The sequence below is a fragment of the Ovis canadensis genome, chromosome 2 (assembly GCF_042477335.2).
Source record: "Ovis canadensis isolate MfBH-ARS-UI-01 breed Bighorn chromosome 2, ARS-UI_OviCan_v2, whole genome shotgun sequence".
NCBI classification, from domain to species: Eukaryota; Metazoa; Chordata; class Mammalia; order Artiodactyla; family Bovidae; genus Ovis; species Ovis canadensis.
In genome coordinates, this window is record NC_091246.1 from 174,895,066 (window position 1) to 174,917,260 (window position 22,195).

General features: G+C 35.9%; 1 protein-coding gene across 1 annotated transcript in view; it reads left to right on the top strand.

Annotated features, from left to right (window-relative positions):
• The window catches only part of LRP1B (LDL receptor related protein 1B), a 1,961,274-nt gene that overhangs the window by 1,221,461 nt on the left and 717,618 nt on the right, over positions 1-22,195 (top strand). Inside the window, exons 30-31 of the mRNA XM_069573760.1 lie at positions 10,827-11,001; positions 11,966-12,060. Of these exons, the coding sequence (XP_069429861.1) occupies positions 10,827-11,001; positions 11,966-12,060 (270 nt within the window). The remainder of the gene's footprint in view (positions 1-10,826; positions 11,002-11,965; positions 12,061-22,195) is intronic.

Sequence of the window (22,195 nt, forward strand, 5' to 3'; positions counted from 1 at the left end):
TAAAGAGCCTATTGATGAAAGTGAAAGAAGAGAGTGGAAAAGTTGGCTTAAAGCTCAACATTCAGAAAACTAGGATCATGGCTTCTGGTCCCATCACTTCATGGGAAATAGATGGGGAAACAGTGGAAACAGTGTCAGACTTTATTTTTGGGGGCTCCAAAATCTTGCAGATGGTGATTGTAGCCATGAAATTAAAAGATGCTTACTCATTGGAAGGAAAGTTATAAGCAACCTAGATAGCATATTTAAAAGCAGAGACATTACTTTGTCAACAAGGTCTGTCTAGTCAAAGCTATGGTTTTTCCAGTGGTCATGTATGGATGTGAGAGTTGGACTATAAAGAAAGCTGAGCACTGAAGAATTGATGTTTTGAACTGTGGTGTTGGAGAAGACTCTTGAGAGTCCCTTGGACTGCAAGGAGATCCTACCAGTCTATCCTAAAGGAGATCAGTCCTGGGTGTTCATTGGAAGGACTAATGTTGAAGCTGAAACTCCAATACTTTGGCCACCTGATGTGAAGAGCTGACTCATTAGAAAAGACCCTGATTCTGGGAAAAATTGAGGGCAGGAGGAGAATGAAACGACAGAGGATGAGATGGTTGGATGGCATCATCGACTCAATGGACATGAGTTTGATGATGGACAAGGAGGCCTGGCATTCTGCGGTTCATGGGGTCACAAAGAATCCGATATGACTGAGCAACTGAACTGAACTGAATATAATTTTAATTTTTAATTTTCATCCATGAAGCCTTTTGGTGGAAGAATGTAGACATCTGTTATTTAAATAGTACCTATTAGTAAGCACAAAGATCTGGACACACATGTATAAAGAGGAGCAAGTAATGAATTGTAGATAGATAGGTCTTGCCTGGAAGATCCCATGGATGGAGGAACCTGGTGGGCTGCAGTCCATGGTGTCACTAGGAGTTGAGCATGACTGAGCAACTTCACTTTCACTTTTCACTTTCATGCATTGGAGGAGGAAATGGCAACCCACTCCAGTATTCTTGCCTGGAGAATCCCAGGGACCGGGGAGCCTTATGGGCTACCGTCTATGGTTTCGCACAGAGTCGGACACGACTGAAGCAACTTAGCAGCAGCAGGTCTTATAGAAGAGTAAACTAGAAGGTTAATATGATAGTAGAACAGAAGGTCTTACACTGGAGGAGCTGTTTTTGTTTTTCCCCTTTCAATGCAGTGGAAAACTGCTGAAGACTTTTACAGATGGATATTGGTCAGTCAAACTCTTTTGAATACGAAGCAGGAATAAACTTGATAACTAGATTGGAAAAGTAAGAAATTACAGACAGGATATACTTAGAAGATTATAGAAATGATCAAAATCTGAAATAAAACCTAGGTATAAGAAGATGACAGACAGCAAGAGAGGAAACAGAAGTAATTGAACCTGATGAATGTGAGAGGTAAACTTGACCAAATAATTGGAAAGATATTAGAGACATTGATCCATATGAAAATAAAAAGAGACTTGCTTCAGACTTTTCTCCCTAATCAGAAGTGATTTGTTTCTCTAGGACAGGAATAATGATAAGGTTAGTATGTAAAGCATATAAGGATTAGTCAAGAAGTTATAATTCTGCCCCTGTGTTCTTAAAAAAGGTTTAGAAACCATGCATATGTGCACCATCATGTGTTATATATATATATATATATATATATATATATATATATATATATATATATATAAACATATATATATACACATACATATATACTTTTATGATCAGAGCTTTTCATAAATGCAACAGAGTCTAGTATTTACAGAGTTCTTTGAGAAAGCTTTTCACAAGTATTACCAATTTGTTTTTTTAAGCTTTGCTTGCAAGAACAGAGAAATACTTGCCAAAAAAAAAAAAAAAACACACAGCAAATGAGTTTTGACTGGCTAAAGCCATATCTACCCTCAGAGAGTTATTAATCCCCTCCTCTTTGAATGCACACTTGATTTGGGGCAGAAGGCTTGGTGTCCACTCCCAAGATGCTGGTGTCAGTAAGTCTGCTTCATAGAAAAAAAAAAAAAAAAAAGATGAGTCTCACAAGCAGAGAATTGACAACCAGTCCATTTTCATTTAGATTTATCTACATGTTAACCAGTTTGCATGCTTACCTCCATCACTCTTTCATTTAAGACTTTCTCTCTGAATTATATCTTTCAATGATCTTAATTTAGTGAGAATTTGTTATTGATATAATATCTGAAAATAGTTTTGTTTATTCCTTTTATAAAGATAATTTTAATTGCAGTAAAATATACATAATGTAAATTTATCATCTCAAACCTTAATTGTACAGTTTAGTAGTGTTAAGTACATTCACATTGTGTAACCAATCTCCATAACTCTTTCCATCTTACAAAATGAATCTCACCCTATTAAGAAACAACTTCCCATCCCCCTTCTCATTTTCTAGAAGCCACTATTCTATTTCTATGTCTCTGAAACTACTATAGGTACCTCATATAAAAGGAATCATCTAGTACTTACCTTCTTGTGAATGGATCTTTTCTATTAGCATGATATCTATAAGTCCATCCATATGGTAGCATGTCAGAATTTCCTTTCTTTTTAAGCCTGAATAATGTTCCATTTTATGTATGTATCCCAATTTATTTATACATTCATCAGTCAATGGACGTTTGACTTGTTTCACTTTTTGGCTATTGTGAGTAATCCTGCTGTGGACATAGGTGTACAAGTATCTCTTTGAGATTTTACATTCTTTTGGTTATATACCCAGAGGTGGAATGGCTGGATCATATGGTAATTCTAATTTTTTGAGGAACTGCCATACTATTTCCCACAAAGGCTGCACCATTTTACATTTCTATCATCAGCTCACAAGCGTTCCAGTTTCTCCATATTCTTGCCAATATTTTTATTTTCTTCTTCGTCTTTTTTTTTGCTGTTGTTCTTGTTTTTTTCTTATTGTTGGTTATTTTTCTATTATTAGTACTAGTCATCCTACTTGTGAAGTGCTTCCTTAGTGGCGCAAATGGTGAAGAGTCCGCCTGCAATGCAGGATACCTGGGTTTGACCCCTGGGTTAGGAAGATCCCCTAGAGAAAGGAATGACAACCCAAACCAGTATTCTTACCTGGAGAATTCCACGGACAGAGGAGTCTGGTGGACTATAGTCCACGGTATCTCAGAGGGTCGGACATAACTGAGTGACTTTCACTTTCAGTTAATGAGTGTGAGGTGGGATATACTTGTGCCGAAGATTCACATTTCCTAATGACTAGTGATGTTGAATATCTTTTTGTGTTCTTGTTGGTCATTTCTGTATCTGCTTTAGAGACATGGCTATTGAGTCATTTGCACATTTTTAAATCAATATTTTGTTGTTGAGATGTAATTTGGAATATAATGTTGTTGAATACAAATTCAAAGTTTAGTGTCATTTTTCTCAATCCTTTCCAGATATTATTTTATCTTTTCACCTCTCGTGAGAATCTGTTTGTCTAATTTGTCATTCCTTTTTTTTTTAAACAGAATATGTGTTTTCTCTCTAAATGCTTTTAAGTTCTTTTTCTTATGACTATTTTTATTTAGCCATCAGAACTTTACTGTACTGAGTCATCTCTTTCATCAGTGCAGGGAGAAAACACCCTCAACTATAGTCTGTTATATTTTCTAGCCTAGTCTCTTTATTCCTTCCTTCTGAAACTCACTAGATGTGGTAAGTTATTCGTTCTAACTTCCAACTCATCTAATCTTTGTGTTTCTCTTTTCTTTGGCTAACAGTTAACTGTCTTGTAGTTCATCAGATGTCTTGCAGTTCACAAGTTGCCTTGCAGTCACTAGTGTCTAACCTGCTGGTTAATCCATCTAAATAATTGTTCTTTTTAATATTGTCAAGATATTTTGCTTCTCATTTATATACATTTCAAGAAGATTTTTAAAAATAAATTATTGCACCTTGATTATTATTTTGAGGTATATTTTTTTCCTTTAAAATCACCCACTCAGTTTTCTTTATGTTACACATAATAATTTAAAACCATGTAGGCTTTGGAAACTTAAACCTACTCTTAATTTTTCTCTTTATTCTTTCTCTTATGTCTTATTCTTTGTGTGTGTTTTAATTTTTCTGATCTATTATGAGAACAAATTCAGTGTAGAAATTGTAAATATTTGGGTGGAGAAAATTTTTTCCTTCCTTAGAGGATTTGAATTTGCTTCTTTTGGAGAAAAAGGAGTCATTATAAGCAAAGAACCATTCCCCTACACAAACAATGGATGCATCTCTTGCCCAACCATAGACCTATGCTTAGATTTTTTTCTTTCATACACAGAGGAGAGACAGAAAAAAATGTTTCATATTTATTTAAAGAATCATACTCCTTTTTAAGCAGGCAACTGCTTAAAATCATACTCCTTTTTAAGCAACTCACTTGAGGATGTTGACGATTCTTATATCCTGGAATTGCACTTGTTTAGCTCTGCTACTTTTTGTCAGTTTAAAGACTGAACACTCTTGCACTGAGCAACTAGTAATCCAGGAATCTCTAGATTTTAATTACAAATTGTTGCGTCTATGGTTACACCAAGCTCTGTATTCCTATTTGGCTTCGTTTATGTATGTAACATACAATTGTGTATTAGCATTTAGAGAGTTTTCCATCTGTCTTATGATCTCAACAACACATTTCAAAGTTTTAATTTATCATACATCATGGAATTTTGTGGCAGTGGAAGACTTTTAGGAATATCTCACAGAAGAATTGTACAAAAAAGAGCTACACAACCCAGATAATCATGAAGGTGTGATCACTCACCTAGAGCCAGACATTCTGGAAAGTGAAGTCAAGTGGGCCTTAGAAAGCATCAATACAAACAAAGCTAGTGAAGGTGATGGAATTCCAGTTGAGCTGTTTCAAATCCTGAAAGATGATGCTGTGAAAGTGCTATACTCAATATGCCAGCAAATTTGGAAAACTCAGCAGTGGCCACAGGACAGGAAAAGGTCAGATTTCATTCCAATCCCAAAGAAAGGCAATGCCAAAGAATGCTCAAACTACCACGCAATTGCACTCATCTCACACACTAGTAAATAATGCTCAAAATTCTCCAAGCCAGGCTTCAGCAATACATAAACCACAAACTTCCAAATGTTCAAGCTGGTTTTAGAAAAGGTGGAGGAATCAGAGATCAAATTGCCAACATCCACTGGATCATAGACAAAGCAAGAGAGTTCCAGAAAAACATCTATTTCTGCTTTATCGACTATACCAAAGCCTTTGACTGTGTGGATCACAATAAACGGTGGAAAATTCTGAAAGAGATGGGAATACCAGACCACCTGACCTGCCTCTTGAGAAACCTATATGCAGGTCAGAAAGCAACAGTTAGAACTGGACATGGAACAACACACTGGTTCCAAATAGGAAAAGGAGTACATCAAGGATGTATATTGTCACCCTGCTTATTTAACTTCTATGCAGAGTACATCATGAGAAATGCTGGGCTGAAAGAACAAGCTGGAATCAAGATTACCGGGAGAAATATCAATTACCTCAGATACGCAGATGACACCACCCGTATGGCAGAAAGTGAAGAGGAACTAAAAAGCCTATTGATGAAAGTGCAAGAGGAGAGTGGAGTAGCTGGCTTAAAGCTCAACATTCAGAAAACTAGGATCATGGCATCTGGTCCCATCACATCATGGGAAACAGATGCAGAAACAGTGTAAACAGTGTCAGACTTTGTTTTTCTGGGCTCCAAAATCATTGCATATGGTGATTTCAGCCATGAAATTAAAAAACACTGACCCCTTGGAAGGAAAGTTATGACCAATCTAGATAGCATATTGAAGCAGAGATATTACTTTGCCAACAAATGTCTGTCTAGTCAAGGCTATGGTTTTTACAGTGATCATGTATGGATGTGAGAGTTGGACTGTGACGAAAGCTGAGTGCTGAAGAATTGATGCTTTTGAACTGTGGTGTTAGAGAAGACTCTTGAGAGTCCCTTGGACTGCAAGGAGATTCATGCAGTCCATCCTAAAGGAGACCAGTCCTGGGTGTTCATTGGAAGGACTGAAGCTAAAGCTGAAACTCCAATACTTTGGCCACCTCATGTGAAGAGTTGACTCATTGGAAAAGACCCTGATGCTGGGAGGGGTTGGGGGCAGGAGGAGAAGGGGACGAGAGAGGATGAGATGACTGGATGACATCACTGACTCGATGGACGTGAGTTTGAGTGAACTCCGGGAGTTGGTGATGGACAGGGAAGCCTAGTGTGCTGTGATTCATGGGGTCGTAAAGAGTCGGACATGACTGAGTGACTGAACTGAACTGAACTGAATCTGCCTTACTTTAAGAAGTGAGAGTCATTGGAAATAGTAAATTGAACTTTCGAAAAACTTGCTCAGAGATCTGGGCTTGACTTGAAAACAGGATTTGAATCAATCCATTATTTCAGTATTTTTATCAAAAAAAATCCCCAAAATATCATTAAATGTATTGCAGTTGTTATTCTTCCCCTGATCCCTTTATGGTGAATTTACTAGGACATTCCAAAACATAAGACTTGGGCAGGAAGGATGGTCAAAAAATACATAAGTTTTATTTTAGACTTAAAGCTGATAATTAGAAGCTCCAAACTAATGGACAGAAGAAGGGTTAGGATAGAAAATGAGAACTGAGATTGCCTGAATATGTTTAGATGTGTACTCCTGAAAATACTCTGAAGATCTTACATCTGATTTTTTTAACTTAGCTCACATATCCTTATAATTATACTTTGTCCATATTATGAATTCATCAAAAGCTATTTATTTTGAGGGTAATATTATGAATGTTTGAGGAGGAAAGCTATAAAGATAAATTAGCAAGGGGCCTATATTCAAGAAGTATATGTGAAAGTAGTAGTATGTTCACAAATAAGTATCATGTTATATAGAAAAGGATTGACCAGATATCATCCTATTGAGTTAGATAGATGGAGAAAATCTTTAAGACTGGAACATATAGAAGAATTGATTAGGTTTTTGTGGTTGAAGGGTGATGTTGCCTATCAACTAGACTATTTTGCATGAGATTTAGAAAAAATAATAGGTAAGAGGTCCAGGGAATGCTGTATAGATTGGAAAGATTAGGCCAAGTATGGATATCTGAGAAAATGTCAATATGACTCAAGGGTAAGATAATGGGTCAAAAATGGTGAGAAATAAGGTTGGACAGACAGTTATATTCAGATTATATAGAAAGCCAGGCTAAGGAATTTCAGCATCACTTTGAGTGGTTGGAAGCAATCAGATACCTTGGGACAATTGAAGGTCATGATACAGAGTTCTCTAGTCAGAAAAATAACCTGCAGGCAACTAAATCAACTGCCTGAAAGAGGAAAAAGATCGTATGCTATGCAATATTAAAGATAGAAATAGATTTGAAAGAACACAGATCGTATAATTGACAGGGACTGCGACTGCTACTGCTAAGTCACATCAGTCGTGTCCGACTCTTTGTGATCCCATAGACCACAGCCCACCAAGCTCCCCCGTCCCTAGGATTCCCCAGGCAAGAATACTGGAGTGGGTTGCCATTTCTTTCTCCAATTATGAAAGTGAAGTGAAAGTGAAGTCGCTCAGTAGTGTCCAACTTTTAGCGACCCCATGGACTGCAGCCCACCAGGCTCCTCCTTCCATGGGATTTTCCAGGTGAGAGCATTGGCGTGGGGTACCATTGCCTTCTCCATGACAGGCACTAAATAGGCATTAATAACTTACATTTGAGCTTCTCTGGTGGCTCAGATGGTAAGGAATCTGCCTGCAATGCAGGAGACCTGGATTTGATCTCTGGGTTGGGAAAATAGCCGGTAGAGGCCATGGCAACCCACTCCATCATTTTTGTCTGGAGAATCCCATGGACAGAGGAGCCTGGCAGGCTAAAGTCCATGGGGTCACAAAGAATCAGACATGACTGAAGTCACTGAGTGACTAAGCATAACATACAGACTGCATTTGGCTATGCTTTCCAATTTAAGAGTGCAATGCATTCTCTAGGTTGTATGTTTAGGAGTCAGTCAGAAACAAGCGAATAAATTTTGAGCAGCAAAGACAGCAGGAAAAAAATAAGCAAGCAAACTTTGGATAACATGTATTTTAGAGGAAATAAAAACTTTATTGCTTGCAGTACCAAGCAATTCAGGATAAAAAGGCAGAAAACATTCAATCCTTGGATTGACAAAGTATCCCTCAATCCTGAATTAAGCTACATAAACATACATCATCTAATAGTCACAAAATCCTATGAATTATCTATAATTAGCCTCATTGTGCTGATAAGAAAAAGAAGCCAAAATTTAAGTGACTTCATTAAAGACAAAGAATAGGCACCCAACCTAGAACAAAAGCCAGAAATTCTCATTATTTTTTCTCAGTAACCAATTAAGTCCAGAGAGTAAAGGAAGAAGAAAAAAATATCCTGAGTGAAGCAAAATAAATATCTGACATGGAAGGTCTAGCTTTATAAAGGTGTTATGTTATTATTTTCTTATTGTTTCTCAATGAAAAGGAGACTGGATGAGAATAAGTAAAAACACAAATAAATTTCCAGCACTGAGTTGAAAACGGAAGTGTGTAGTCAAAATTTGCCAACTTAACAGAAATTAATGATGAAAGGTACCTTGCAGAGTGAAAAGCTACTGCTTAGAGGAGAAATTGAAACATGGGGAATACCTTTTAAGACACTGTGATTACAAGTTATTTAGAAATAATGAAATGAATATTGAGCAGGAAAGCAGGCTCTGTCAAGACTCAAGGATGCAAACTTGAGGGTAAAGCCTCCTGTGCCAGCACGACATGTCACAGCTGACCCAGAACTGCCAGGAATCCCTTTTTTTTTTTTTTTTAACTTTCAACTAGCTGGCAAATTTTACAAATCTGGAGTTTTCACCTTTTGAAAATGTAGCTTGATGGCATCTTTTGAAAATTATAAAAAGGGAAGAGGTAGCAATTAGATGGGCTTCCCAGGTGGTACAGTGGTAAAGAATCAGTTTGTCAATGCAAGAGACACGGGAGACACAAGTTCACAATTTCGATCCCTGGCCTAGAAACATCCTCTGGAAGAGGAAATGGCAACCCTCTCCAGTATTCTTACCTGGTAAATTCTATGGACAGAGGAGCCTGGAAGGTTACAGTCCATGGTGTCACAGAGAATCAGCCATGACTGAGCACAGAACAGGCAGAAATTAGATGAGCTAAGTAGCAGCCACTCTGCATTTCTAGAAGCATTTTGCGTGGAACTGCTGCTCTGGAGCAGTAGCTGCAGCACTTGGGAATTAGTTTTAACTTGTAGAATCTTAGGTCCCTTCTCAGATCTACTGAATCAGAATCTTCATTTGCATAGTCTCTAAATGTCTGATAAATTTGAGAATCAGGAGTCTGGAGAACCCTAAGAGGTACAGCATGCTAGGAAATATTAACTTTTTAAAATAAAGAAAATACTCAGTTAATGCATTCAAATGCTACAATTTGGGAATTAAACTTGCCTTGTGTATGACCAACCCAGACAGCATATTAAAAAGCAGAGACATTACTTTGCCAACAAAGGTCTGTCTAGTCAAAGCTATGGTTTTCCAGTAGTCATGTATGGATGGGAGAGTTGGACTGTAAAGAAAGCAGAGCAACGAAGAATTCATGTTTTTAAACTGGTGTTGGAAAAGACTTCTGAGAGTCCCTTGGACTGCAAGGAGATCCAACCAGTCCATCCTAAAGGAAATCAATCCTGAATATTCATTGGAAGGATTGATGTTGAAGCTGAAACTCCAATACTTTGGCCACCTGATGTGAAGAACTGTCTCATTGGAAAAGACCCTGATGCTGGGAAAGATTGAAGGCAGGAGGAGAAGTGGCCAACAGAGGATGAGATGGTTGGATGGAATCACCTACTCAATGGACATGAGTTTGGTTAAACTCCAGGAGTTGGTGATGGACAGGGATGCCTGGCATGCTGTAGTCCATGGGGTTGCAAAGAGTCAGACACGACTGACCAACTGAACTGAATTGAACTGAACTGAACTGTGTATCTGTTAATATGTTGAAAAGATTTCCTAGTATCCATTGTTTTAATACTTTATTTTTCATTTGTTTCTTTAATTAAAATGTGCAATTATATTTAAGCCTACTTTCCATCATTTTTTAAAAAGATGCCCAATTGAATAATCAAGTAATAACAACCCAAATATTCATATTGGCTGTAACGAATAAAAACATAATTAGATTTCAGTAATTTCTATAGAATCCACATTGGAGGAATGTTAAAAGCGTTTCAGTTTCTTTGTTCATATCTCAGTCAATTTCTGTTAATTATCCATTTTAAAGATGCTCAACTCTCTAGTAATTCTTTTCAGAAAGTTGAATTGTTTTATTTAATTTCAGTAACAAATTGGCACTTAACAGGTAAAATGGCCCATTTGTTGATGGCCCGCAAGTACTTTCTCCTGACTAGAAAGATGTACTACCAACTAGAGAAGCTATTACTGTAATTTGAATTTTGGTCACCTTGGCCCATAGGACTGCTGCCTGCATCTGCTCCTTAGTGTTTACTAGCGAATCATTGACTGTTAGTGCAATTTCAATGCTAATTGTAACTTCAGGTTCTCAAATGGCTCAGCAGTAAGACATTAATGATTATTCATGCCTTAAGAAGGGCTGATAAGGGAATGAGATTACAATCTTGTACAATTTTAGCTAACAAATTAAAGTGTAAATTAAATTTTCCCTGAGACAAAATAACTGACTTGGAAAGCCAAAACATGAGAAATTTCATTCACTTGTGATTTTCTCTTTCCTGTTGTACAGATATTCAGAGTATCAGAGGGTTAACCGTGGACTGGGTCTCACGTAATTTATACTGGATTAGCTCAGAATTTGATGAAACACAAATTAATGTGGCAAGACTAGATGGCTCCTTGAAAACCTCAATTATCCATGGAATCGATAAGCCACAGTGTCTAGCAGCTCACCCAGTCAGGGGGTAAAGTATGATTTTTTTTTAAGTTTTTCAAAATTTTATACACCTTTGCTCCAATATTTTGTAAAAACTTTGTTGAATTCAGAACAGACACACATATACACATGTGTATATACATATAAGCTATACAGTAAAAAAGGCAAATGTGAATATGGAAATTATAGGAGATCCCTGGTTAAAGATTTCTGCTTTCTGCATGAAATCAAATTTTTATGTATTACTGTAAAAATTTATCAATTTATGTTTATAAAGAGTGACAGTTCAGAATAGAAAAAAAAAAAAGAGAGAGAGAGAGAAGCCTGAAAAGTTGTTAATTTCATTTCAAATATCAGTTGTTAATAACATGTTTACTGTGAGTTGATGTTATGGTCACTGCAAATTAGATCACATTCTCCCATCTTCTGGTTAGTCTTCAGGTATGCATGTACAGAACTCATGTAGAGCTAAAAGAAAATCTTTCTCCTTAGTGCTTTCAACAGGAATGACTGAAATGACTTTGTTCCCTTCTCTGGTACGTGATTTTTCTAAATCAAGAGAATTCAATATTGATGAATGATCTTAAATGGAAATAATTTACTGTAGTTAAAGTTAAGGGCTTCCCAGGTGGCACTAGTAGTAAAGAACCTGCCTGCCAATGCAGGAGACATAAGAGCTATGGATTTGATCCCTTGTGTAGGAAGATCCCCTGGAGGAGGGCATGGCAACCCACTCCAATGTTCTTGCCTGGAGAAGCCCATGGACAGTTGTGGGTGTAGGGGAGAAAAAAGTGAGATAATGGGTCTTCAATGAGGAAAAAGTAAGAGTGGTACTTCTTCCCAGGCAAGTGGCTCAACAATTTGGAGACTTCCTGGAAAAAAGATAATCCTGAGCCAATAATTTAATATTAACTTAGTTCTTCAACAGATGCTTCTAGTCAACAAGTAGGTCTATATCTAATATTTTAAAACCATATCTCTTTTGAATTAAGGAAACTCTACTGGACAGATGGCAACACAATTAATATGGCAAATATGGATGGCAGTAATAGCAAGATTCTCTTTCAAAATCAAAAGGAACCTGTTGGTAAGTTTTATTTTATATATATATATATATGTATATATATATATTTTTTTACAGTTAATCACTGCAGTTTTTAATATGACAAATCTGTACTCATACAATGGATCTTTGATCTTGAGCCCGAAAGAAAATATTGCAGATTGCTAATATAAATTAAATCAGATATTTATTGATCTTATTGAATCCATTTGGTTTATGTAGGGTAGGAAGAAAACTTTTTTTTCTGGAGAAGACGTTTTTTTGATAAGATAATTTTTTATAGTATCTCAAGTATGGAAGTTGCTTTAAACTTCATGTAATTAATACATATAATATCTTATTCTCACTGGTGAATACCTGATATACCAATTGCCTCAGTGGCAATATGATGTACTGAGGCTTCCTCTGATCATTATTGTTTTGGCATTATTAATAGTTACAATGATTTGAGTTTAAGCCTTTAATATTTAATTTTCAGCAGTTTTCATTTACTCTGCAGGGTGTTTGTTTAGTTTTTTATTCTACCTTTGTTAACCATTGTAAATCGCCACATGAAACTTCATGGTGCTGAAAGAGAGCTTTGAGTCATTCCCTTAAGTGATCTTTGAAAATCAAACTACAAGGATTCTTCTAGAAGATAATGTTACATATTTACACATAGATATATATGCATTATGCTAGTCTCTTCAAACAGTAATCACTTTCCTCATCTTCTCTTATACTTGAGAGGACTGAATTTGTCATTTCAAAGTATCTTTTTAAAAAATCCAATAATGAACCTGGATTTTTATATTATATTAAATGTATATATACAAAAGAAAACCATAATTTTGCTTTGAACTGAATACTATATATTTTTAAATCTTGGAGTAAAATCGTTGCACCATGGAGCTTTTCAGCACTAATTTCTTAGTTTTGGAAATGTGAAAATATACTTACTTGAAGTATCTCATTTTTAATAGTAATGACTCAATAAAGGAATAATATCAACAAGATTTACAATAAATGGGAATTTTTATGTGGTCCATAGAATAAGCCTCTGATGTAAAATGATACTACTAACTACTCTTTTCAGTTGATAGAATAAACCTCTGATATAAAATGATACTATTAACAACTCTTTTCTTTGGACTGTTGGTTCTGAGATGTGATACACAATTGAAATTCAAGGCAGTGTTAGAAATTAAAGGCAAATAGAAATGCTAACACTTCTGTGTAGAAGATGATAGAACAAAAGAAACAAGGGACTCTACAAGATAGGACCCATACAAAGGACTTAATTTGGACTAAAGCAATTCAGTCAGTGCTTATCTGGAGTTGTTCAGAATATTTAAAATGGAAAAGTGAATGTGATTGAAACAGTATGAGCAAATAAATTTCTTACATTATAATGTGGGAGCCATAGGTTACACCAAAATGATAATTCACATGCTTGTTTTTATAATGGGGAAAGCCTTATCTTAATACTAAATTTCCATGTTCTTACTCAAAATAAATTAAAGAAGAGCTATACATGTATAACTTATGTAAAGAAAGTTTGTAAGGAAAAGAATTACTGTTACTATATACACTCTGTAGTTGGCCTATCAGATGTCATACACCACATACTGTTAACTGTGTATGGATGATGATTCAACATCATCATTTATTTTAAAGGTACAACATCACCATTAAACATTTCAACATCATCATTAAAATTTTAAAATAAATACAAAATGACACCATTAAATATTAATTTATGTGAGATGTACTATTTTCCCAGAAATAACCCAGAACGTTATTACAAAGCACATCTGAATCAGGATTCATGAGTATGGAATGTGAGTCAGATAGTCAATGAACAGATTTTCATTATCAGATTTTGGATTCAGCCTGTAGATAAAAGTTTGACATTGTTCTTTTTCCTTTAGGGGCGCAGGAACCTAAATCACTTTAGATTCCACTAAAAGTGAATTTATCCCAGTGACCTTGAGCATATTACAGTTAGATTGGTTATACTTGCTTTCCTCATCTGTAAAATCAAGGAAAAATGCCTATTTTTATAAAGTTATCATGAGGATTAAATGAGGAAATCTTATGAAAAGAACATCTGGCCTTTTATAATAGAACCTATCAGGAGGAGTAGTAGAAGGTATATTGGGTCCCATAGACTGGAATTTGAATGATTTGATTGTCTGCAGTATTAAGTGCATATAAATGAATTCAGTGAAGAATAAACATAGAACAAAATCCACAGAAATCTAGCACAGGAATATATATAACCATGCGGGCCTCTGAGATGAACACACTTTTATGCACATCTGAGGATTTAACTCTATATTGTCTTGGTGTTTATGCTCAGAGGCAAACACGTTTGAAGTATTCTGCTCTCAGATTTTGTCAACATATCTGCCACAGGGCAATAGAGAGCTGTGCCCTCATCTTGCTCTAGTAGTTCTTAATGTGGTTTACAGGCTTTGGTTACAAGTTCCTTACAGTAACAGGTTACTAGTCATGTTTACCAAGTGTTAAGATTGCTGGTCTCTGTGACGTTAATGACAGGCTGTGTTGTCCACTGGTAAATGTGTTCCTCTTGCTATTTCTTCTCCCTTCCTTGTCTAAGCTTGTGGTCATTCGGCTCTGTAGGGGAGGAAGAGGCTTTCCTATCACTTTCTAGGTTCTTTTGGCTGGTCTAATGCACATATATCTCGGAGAGATTACAGCTTCAGTTCTAGACCCCTGAAATAGAGCAAATATCACAATTAAGTGAGTCACACAAAAAGTTTGGGTTTCCCAGTGCATATAAAAGTTATGTTGTACACCACACTATAGTCTTTCAAGTGGGTGATAACATTGTGTCTTAAAACAAACAAAGGGTGTATATACCTTAATTAAAAAATACTTTATTGCTAAATTCCTAACCACCATCTGAACTTCAGCAAGTCATCATAGTAATGGCAAAGACTACTGATCACAGATCAACATAAGAAATATAATGATGCAAAATTATGAGATGTTAGCCAGACTGTGGCAGAGACAGGCAGTAGTCAGATGCTGTTGGAAAAAATGGTGCTAATAGACCTACTAGGTGCAAGGTTGACAGAAACCTTCAGTTTGCAAGAAACACAGTATCTGCAGAGTGTACAGTAAAGCAGAGAGAAATAAAATAAGGTATTCCTGTAGTTAAATTCACAGAAGGCAGGAGAAGAAAAACAGGAAAAAAGTTAATTATGTACATATGGGAGCCCCATAAAAATGAGACCTGAAGAAGTAACCAAAGCAGGAAGCTTTTTTACCTATTAGATAAATAAAATTGTTTGTGAAGATTTGACAAAGAGATTTGAACTTGCAGTTCCAAAGTAATGAAGAGATAGCAAACCTTATTAATACTTCTGTTTTGGCCTTGGATTCCCTCTCTCTGGCAATAAGGACACCTTCTATTTTCCTGGTATAAGGAGGATACCTTTTCATAGGAGAATTAGTCCTTGTTTTCAGAAAAACAAAAGAAGGTCAGTGTATTCTTTCACCAGCTGTTTAAGTAACTTTAAATCAAAATAATTAATATGCTCACATAGTCACATTTAGGGGTGGCCTGTCCTCAACTTGACAGTTTTCTAGCTCTCAGATGTTTCTCAAAAGAGAAAGAAAAGTAAAAATCAGTTAGTCAGTTTATCTACTTATTGAAAAGGTTTTTTTTTTCTTTTTTTTTAAGTACAGAGTATAAATATAGAATAAATTATTCAGAATGCAACCCTTATTCATTTCAACCTTGTTAATTGCGATTTTTGATCTGTCCCAGTAGGCTAGAGAAACTCTTATCTGTAAATTAACTGTAAAAAGTATTACTGCTGAGTAACTTTCTAGCAGGAAAGTCTTATCTAGATTCAGTTAGTTTAAATTGTTCATTTGTGTGGCACCAGTTAAGATGATGTTTTCAAGTTTATTATAGGTGCTATTAAAACAGATTAAAAGCTATGTTCCATAGTAACTATTTTTCAAGTTGTAGTGTTTTTACTGTGTGTGCTTGAACCATCTTCTTAAAATATATTCACTAAAATATTATTTATGAAGTTATACAAAATAAGTATTTCAGATTTGTTTTCTTTTTTTAAAGGTTTTTTTGTTTGTTTGTTTGTTTGTTTTTTTGCTGTTACTGTTTTGCTGTCTTAATGGACAATTTAGAGCGATAGTGTAAATAAGCAGACTCTCCTCCCTGTAAAAAACCTTTTTTTTTTGGTTTATATACAAATTTAAATGCTATTTATTGTAGTATCAAGGTTAAGTCTCATTTGGAAACATTTGATAATGGAATAATCTTTGAAATACTCTCAAGAACTCATGGCATTGCAATCTCACTTTGTAAGATTCTTTTAAAACTATTCCCCTGAGAATATTTGTGAAATGGAATTTGTGAGTCCTATAAATGAACATATATATGAATGTGTGAAAAAGTAAGTACAAACCTATTTTTGTTTGTATACACGACTGTCATACCTATGAAATATTATATACATAGGGATTTTTTTTAATTTCACTGATATTTTACACTTAGGAAATTATTTTAATTTATTTTTTCATAATGAATCTGTCTGGATGATCTCTGGCTTAAACTCCTCCCCACTTCATTCCCTGAACCATTTCTATGAAGAAAATTAGGTGGTTAGGAAAGGAGGAGATATTTACTGTTCAATTGATTTTTCTCCTATGCATGTTGATTGTCAGATTATAAATTATTTTCAGGAAAAATATATAGAACAATGTATAGGAAAAATGTGTGCAAAATGTGAGGAGAAAAGACAGTATTCTGTCTGGCAAGGCTGGGGAATGTCAACTCAAGACAATCATTTTCTATCACCCTTTATGAAACCTATACTCTCACTAAAGTTACACCTTTCTGTTTGTGTGCACTTAGCCTGGGATGGATGATGATGATGATGTAGAATCATCATTTTGGTAACAAAAATAGTGTAATTATTTTGCCTGCTTAGTAAGGACTTGAAATATTCCAGGTACTTGCAAAACACTTTCGTTAATCATCTCAGTAATCATTTCTGGAAGGCTTTCTTACTCTTCCTTTATAGATTCAGAAATTGAGGCTTGTTGAAAGAAATAAGTTGCCTGTCATGAATGGTAGAGTTGCAATTCAAACTAAGTTTATCTGCTTCCAAAGTCATATTAAATCTTAACCATTATGCTATGCCCACAGAGGCTGATTTCATATAGTAATTACCTGACCTCAAGCAAAGATCAAGGAATAAAACCAGTACTCTTTCAAGCACAGAGAGTGGAAAGAAAAATGTACAGCTTATGTACTCCTGAGAAACATGGGGCCAGTTAGGACACTGCAGGCAGCTTTTCTAAGCAGCCAGGGGCAGGCAAACACCAGTTTAACCTCTGTGCCTATTCTGCTGTACAATTAATTATTTCTGAATTTTTAAATGCATATTTTAAACAGTAATGTCACTGACGTACTAGGTTTTCTTTTTTTGTGGAATGATTTTTATAGTTTAATTTACTGGGTTTCCCTTACTTGTTTCCTGTTATATCCCTATGTGTGACATAACTTGAAAGAGAAGTTCACCCTGATCTTATCAAAAGACCCAACTTTACATTTAATGAGTGTGCATCATTGAAAACTAAGTATTTGCTACCTAGGGGCAGGTTGGGCTGAATAACTTTGTTTCTGTTAAATACAAATCACTATTCCCATTATCCATTGTTGAACTAAATATTTTCAATTAAGAGTTGTTGCTCTGTCTCGGATGCATTAAATGCTTAGAGCAGTCTGCAAAAGAGGGAATTTTAATTTACTATTTAAAGTGATTGCCAAGTTTACAATGTTTGCATATTATGAATTTTATCCCTTAAGCCTCATATAAAGTATCTTGACTTGTCAATCAGCATCACAACTTTTGGCTTATCCTTAAGAATCTAGGGTACTATATATTTTATTTTCTTGATGTTTTCTCTTCACTATAAAGGTGATCCCAACCAAAAGTCATTTGTTTACTCAACTTTCATGTATACCTTCTTGAAGCCTACCAAACTATTAAATTTTAATTGTTTAATCATTCCAACCCTTATTGTGTATATGTGGATGAAGAACTCAAGAATCTCACTATTTAAAAATAAGAATATTTATATATACTTATTATTCAGCACACTTTTATTATACATGAAGCTCAATCAACATATAAGGCTATGTATCACGAAAGAAATGTTAATAATATGTTATCAAAAAGACCAGGAGAATTAACAAACTGATATTAAAATTATACATTCATGTATACACAAATAATTTAAATTTATTATGTTTTTTAATTTGATCTTTTACTCAAATGTGATGAAGTATTTTTTAAAAAAATATGAAGGATATTTAGGTTCCAGATTCTGAAAATAAAACCTGGGATACATTATCAGTCATAGTCCAGTAAAGGAAAAGAATAGAAATATAAACCATTTGATGAGATCTTCTGTAGAGTTAAACAACAATAAAAACACATACCATTAATGAGTACTATTTCAAGACAGTATAAAGATAATATAAGAAGATACAATGAAAAATAGAAACAATTCATTATTTATGAAAAGAAAAATAGAGAGATAAGTTGTTACCAAATTGGTGATGTTTTTAAGTTTCAAATGGAACTTGAAGAAGACATACATGCTTGCTTTTGAGTTATGAGAGAAGGAGAAGGGGATTTCCTTAGTCTTAGTAAAAAAGGGAGGAAAAAAACAGGCTTAAAAGGGACAAAATCATATTTTGTCTAAAATCTGAATTATTCTGTGTGTCTAGGAGAAAAAGCAAATAGCCTGAGGAAATGTTGAAGATTATATTGACAGGAAATATCATTTTAAAATATTCAAGTGACACAATTTAGTGCTTTAAAGATAGTTTGCTTTATTTTACCCATTAAGCTATAAAAATAGTTTAGGCAAAGTATAAAACTATAGGTTGTTGTTCTTGTTCAGTCACCCAGTTGCGTCCAACTCTTTGTGACCCCATGGACTGCAGCATGCCAGGTCTCCCTGCCCCTCACCATCTCCCGGAGTTTGACCATGTTCATGTTCATTGCATCAGTGATGCCATCCAGTCATCTTATCCTCTGACGCCTTCTTCTCCTTCTACCCTTGACCTTTCCCAGCATCAGGGACTTATCCAATGAGTCATCTGTATAAGTATTAAACCTTTTAAAATGATCTTTTAGGAAAAAAATAAAACCACTTCTTAACAAAAAAATGTCACTAACTCTGAATTTCTTCTAATTTTGCATGTTATTTTCACAAGGCACATACTTTTTTCCAGTCACTAAGAACTTGAATGATAGAATAATTGTCCCAGGTAAAATGATTTATGTGAAGGAGAATGGAGGAGATGCTAAAAGCTTAACTTGATAAAATAAATAGCAAGGAAGTAATTAGCTTAGTTCTGTAGTTCTGTAGGTCATCAGTGACATCTTAAAGCAGAGTGAATTGAAAGGATGATTTCAGGCAATAATTTAGATCAAGTTAATATAAAAACAATACAGATACTTGCAGTGGAAGAAAAAATTAAAAAAAAAAAACATTTCATCTACCTTCCTAGGTTATTTCATCTACCTTCCTCCTTCCAGGATCTGGCTAAGGCCCTGGAAAATAGATTGACAAAAGACAAAAACAGAGCTTATTAACTTGTATAGCACACATGCATGTGAGAGAAACACATTGAAGAATAACTCAAAGGAGTGGTGTGAACATGTGCGTTATATCATCTTCAGTCAGTTCACTTAGGTCGCTCAGTTGTATCCAACTCTTTGTGACCCCATGGACTGCAGCATGCCAGGCTTCCCAACCATCACTAACTCAAGAAGCCTGCTCAAACTCATGTCCATCACATCCGTGATGCCATCTAACCATCTCATCCTCTGTCGTCTCCTTCTCCTGCCTTCAATCTTTTCCAGCATCAGGGTCTTTTCCAATGAGTTGATTCTTCGCATAAGGTGGCCAAAATATTGGAGTTTCAGCTTCAGCATCAGTCCTTAAAATGAATATTCAGAACTGATTTCCTTTAGGATTGACAGGTTGTATCTCCTTGCAGTTCAAGGGACTCTCAAGAGTCTTCTCCAACACCACAGTTCAAAAGCATCAATTCTTCAGTGCTCAGCTTTCTTTATAGTCCAGCTCTCACATCCATACATGATTACTGGAAAAACCATAGCTTTGATTAATTGGACCTTTGTTGGTAAAGTAATGTCTCTGCTTTCAAATATGCTATCTAGGTTGGTCATAACTTTTCTTCCAAGAAGCAAGCACCTTTTAATTTCACGGCTGCAGTCACCATCTGCAGTGATTTTGGGGCCCCCAAAAATAAAGTCTCACTGTTTCTATTGCTTCCCCATCTATTTGCCATGAAGTGATGGGACCAGATGCCATGATTTTAGTTTTCTGAATGTTGAGCTTTAAGCCAACTTTTTCACTCTCCTCTTTCACTTTCATCAAGAGGTTCTTTAGTTCTTCTTTACTTTCTTCGATAAGGATGGTGTCATCTGTATATCTGAGTTTATTGGTATTTTTCCTGGCAATATTGATTCCACCTTTTGCTTTATCCAGCCTGGCATTTTGCCTGATATACTCTGCATATAAGTTAAATAAGAGGGTGACAATATACAGCCTTGATGTACCTCTTTCCTTATTTGGAACCAGTCTGTTGTTCCATGTCCAGTTCTAACTGTTGCTTCCTGACCTACATATAAATATCTCAGGTGGAAAGTAAGGTGGTCTGGGATTCCCATTTCTTTAAGAATTTTCCACATTTTGTTGTGATCCACACAGTCAAAGCCTTTGGTATAGTCAACAAAGCAAAAGTGGATTTTTTTGTGGAACTCCCTTGCTTTTTCAATGATCCAGTGTATGTTGGCAATTTGATATAGCATCTTACCAAAGAACAATAAATTTGTAGAGAAATAAAAAGATAAAGGGAAAAGGTTTTAGACTTAAAGAAAGTAAGTTATAAGAAGGTAATTACATGAGAAAAACTAAGGAAAGGTAAGGGTCATTTTAGTAAATTCCTTAAAGGCTATCTCTGGGCTGGGAAGAGTCTATACTTATTTCTGGTGATTAACAGGTAAGCCTCTTCCCAAGTGGCTCAGTGGGCAAAGAATCCACCTGCAGTGCTGGAGACATGGGTTTGATCCCTGGGTCAGGAAGATCCATTTGAGGAAAGCATAGCAACCTCCTCTAGTATTCTTGCCTGGAGAAACTCATGGACAGAGGGGCCTGGGGGGCTACAGCTCATTGGATTGCAAAGAATTGGATATGACCGAAGCAACTGTGTGGGCACAGGAGGGCTGAGAGGAGCTACTCCACGTCCGAGGTAGGGAGCAGTGACTGCACTTTGCTGGAGCAGCCATGAAGAGAAACCACACATCCAAGGTAAGAGAAAACCAGGTAAGATGGTAGGTGGTGCAAGAAGGTATCAGAGGGCAGACACACTGAAACCATAATCACAGAAAACTAGCCAGTCTGATCACATGGACCACAGCCTTGTCTCACTCAAAGAAACTAAACAATACCCTATGGAGCCACCCAAGACAGGTGGGTCATGTTGGAGAGGTCTGACACAATGTGGTCCACTGGAGAAGGGAAAGGCAAACCACTTCAGTATTTTTTCCTTGAGAACACCATGAACAGTATGAAAAGGCAAAATGATAGGATACTGAAAGAGGAACTCCTCAGGTCGTTAGGTGCCAAATATGCTACAGGAGATCAGTGGAGAAATGACTCCAGAAAGAATGAAGGGATGGAGCCAAAGCAAAAACAATACCCAGTTGTGGATATGACTGGTGATAAAAGCAAGGTCCAATGCTGTAAAGAGCAATATTGCATAGGAACCTGGAATGTTAGGTCCATGAATCAAGGCAAATTGGGAGTAGTCAAACAGAAGATGGCAAGAGTGAATGTCGACATTCTAGAAATCAGCGAACTAAAATGGACTGGAAAGGGTGAATTTAACTCAGAGAACCATTATATCTACTACTGTGGGCAGAAATCCCTCAGAAGAAATGGAGTTGCCATCATTGTCCACAAAAGAGTCTGAAATGCAGTACTTGGATGCAATCTCAAAAATGACAGAATGATCTCTGTTCATTTCCAAGGCAAACCATTCAATATCACAGTGATCCAAGCCTATGCCCCAACCAGT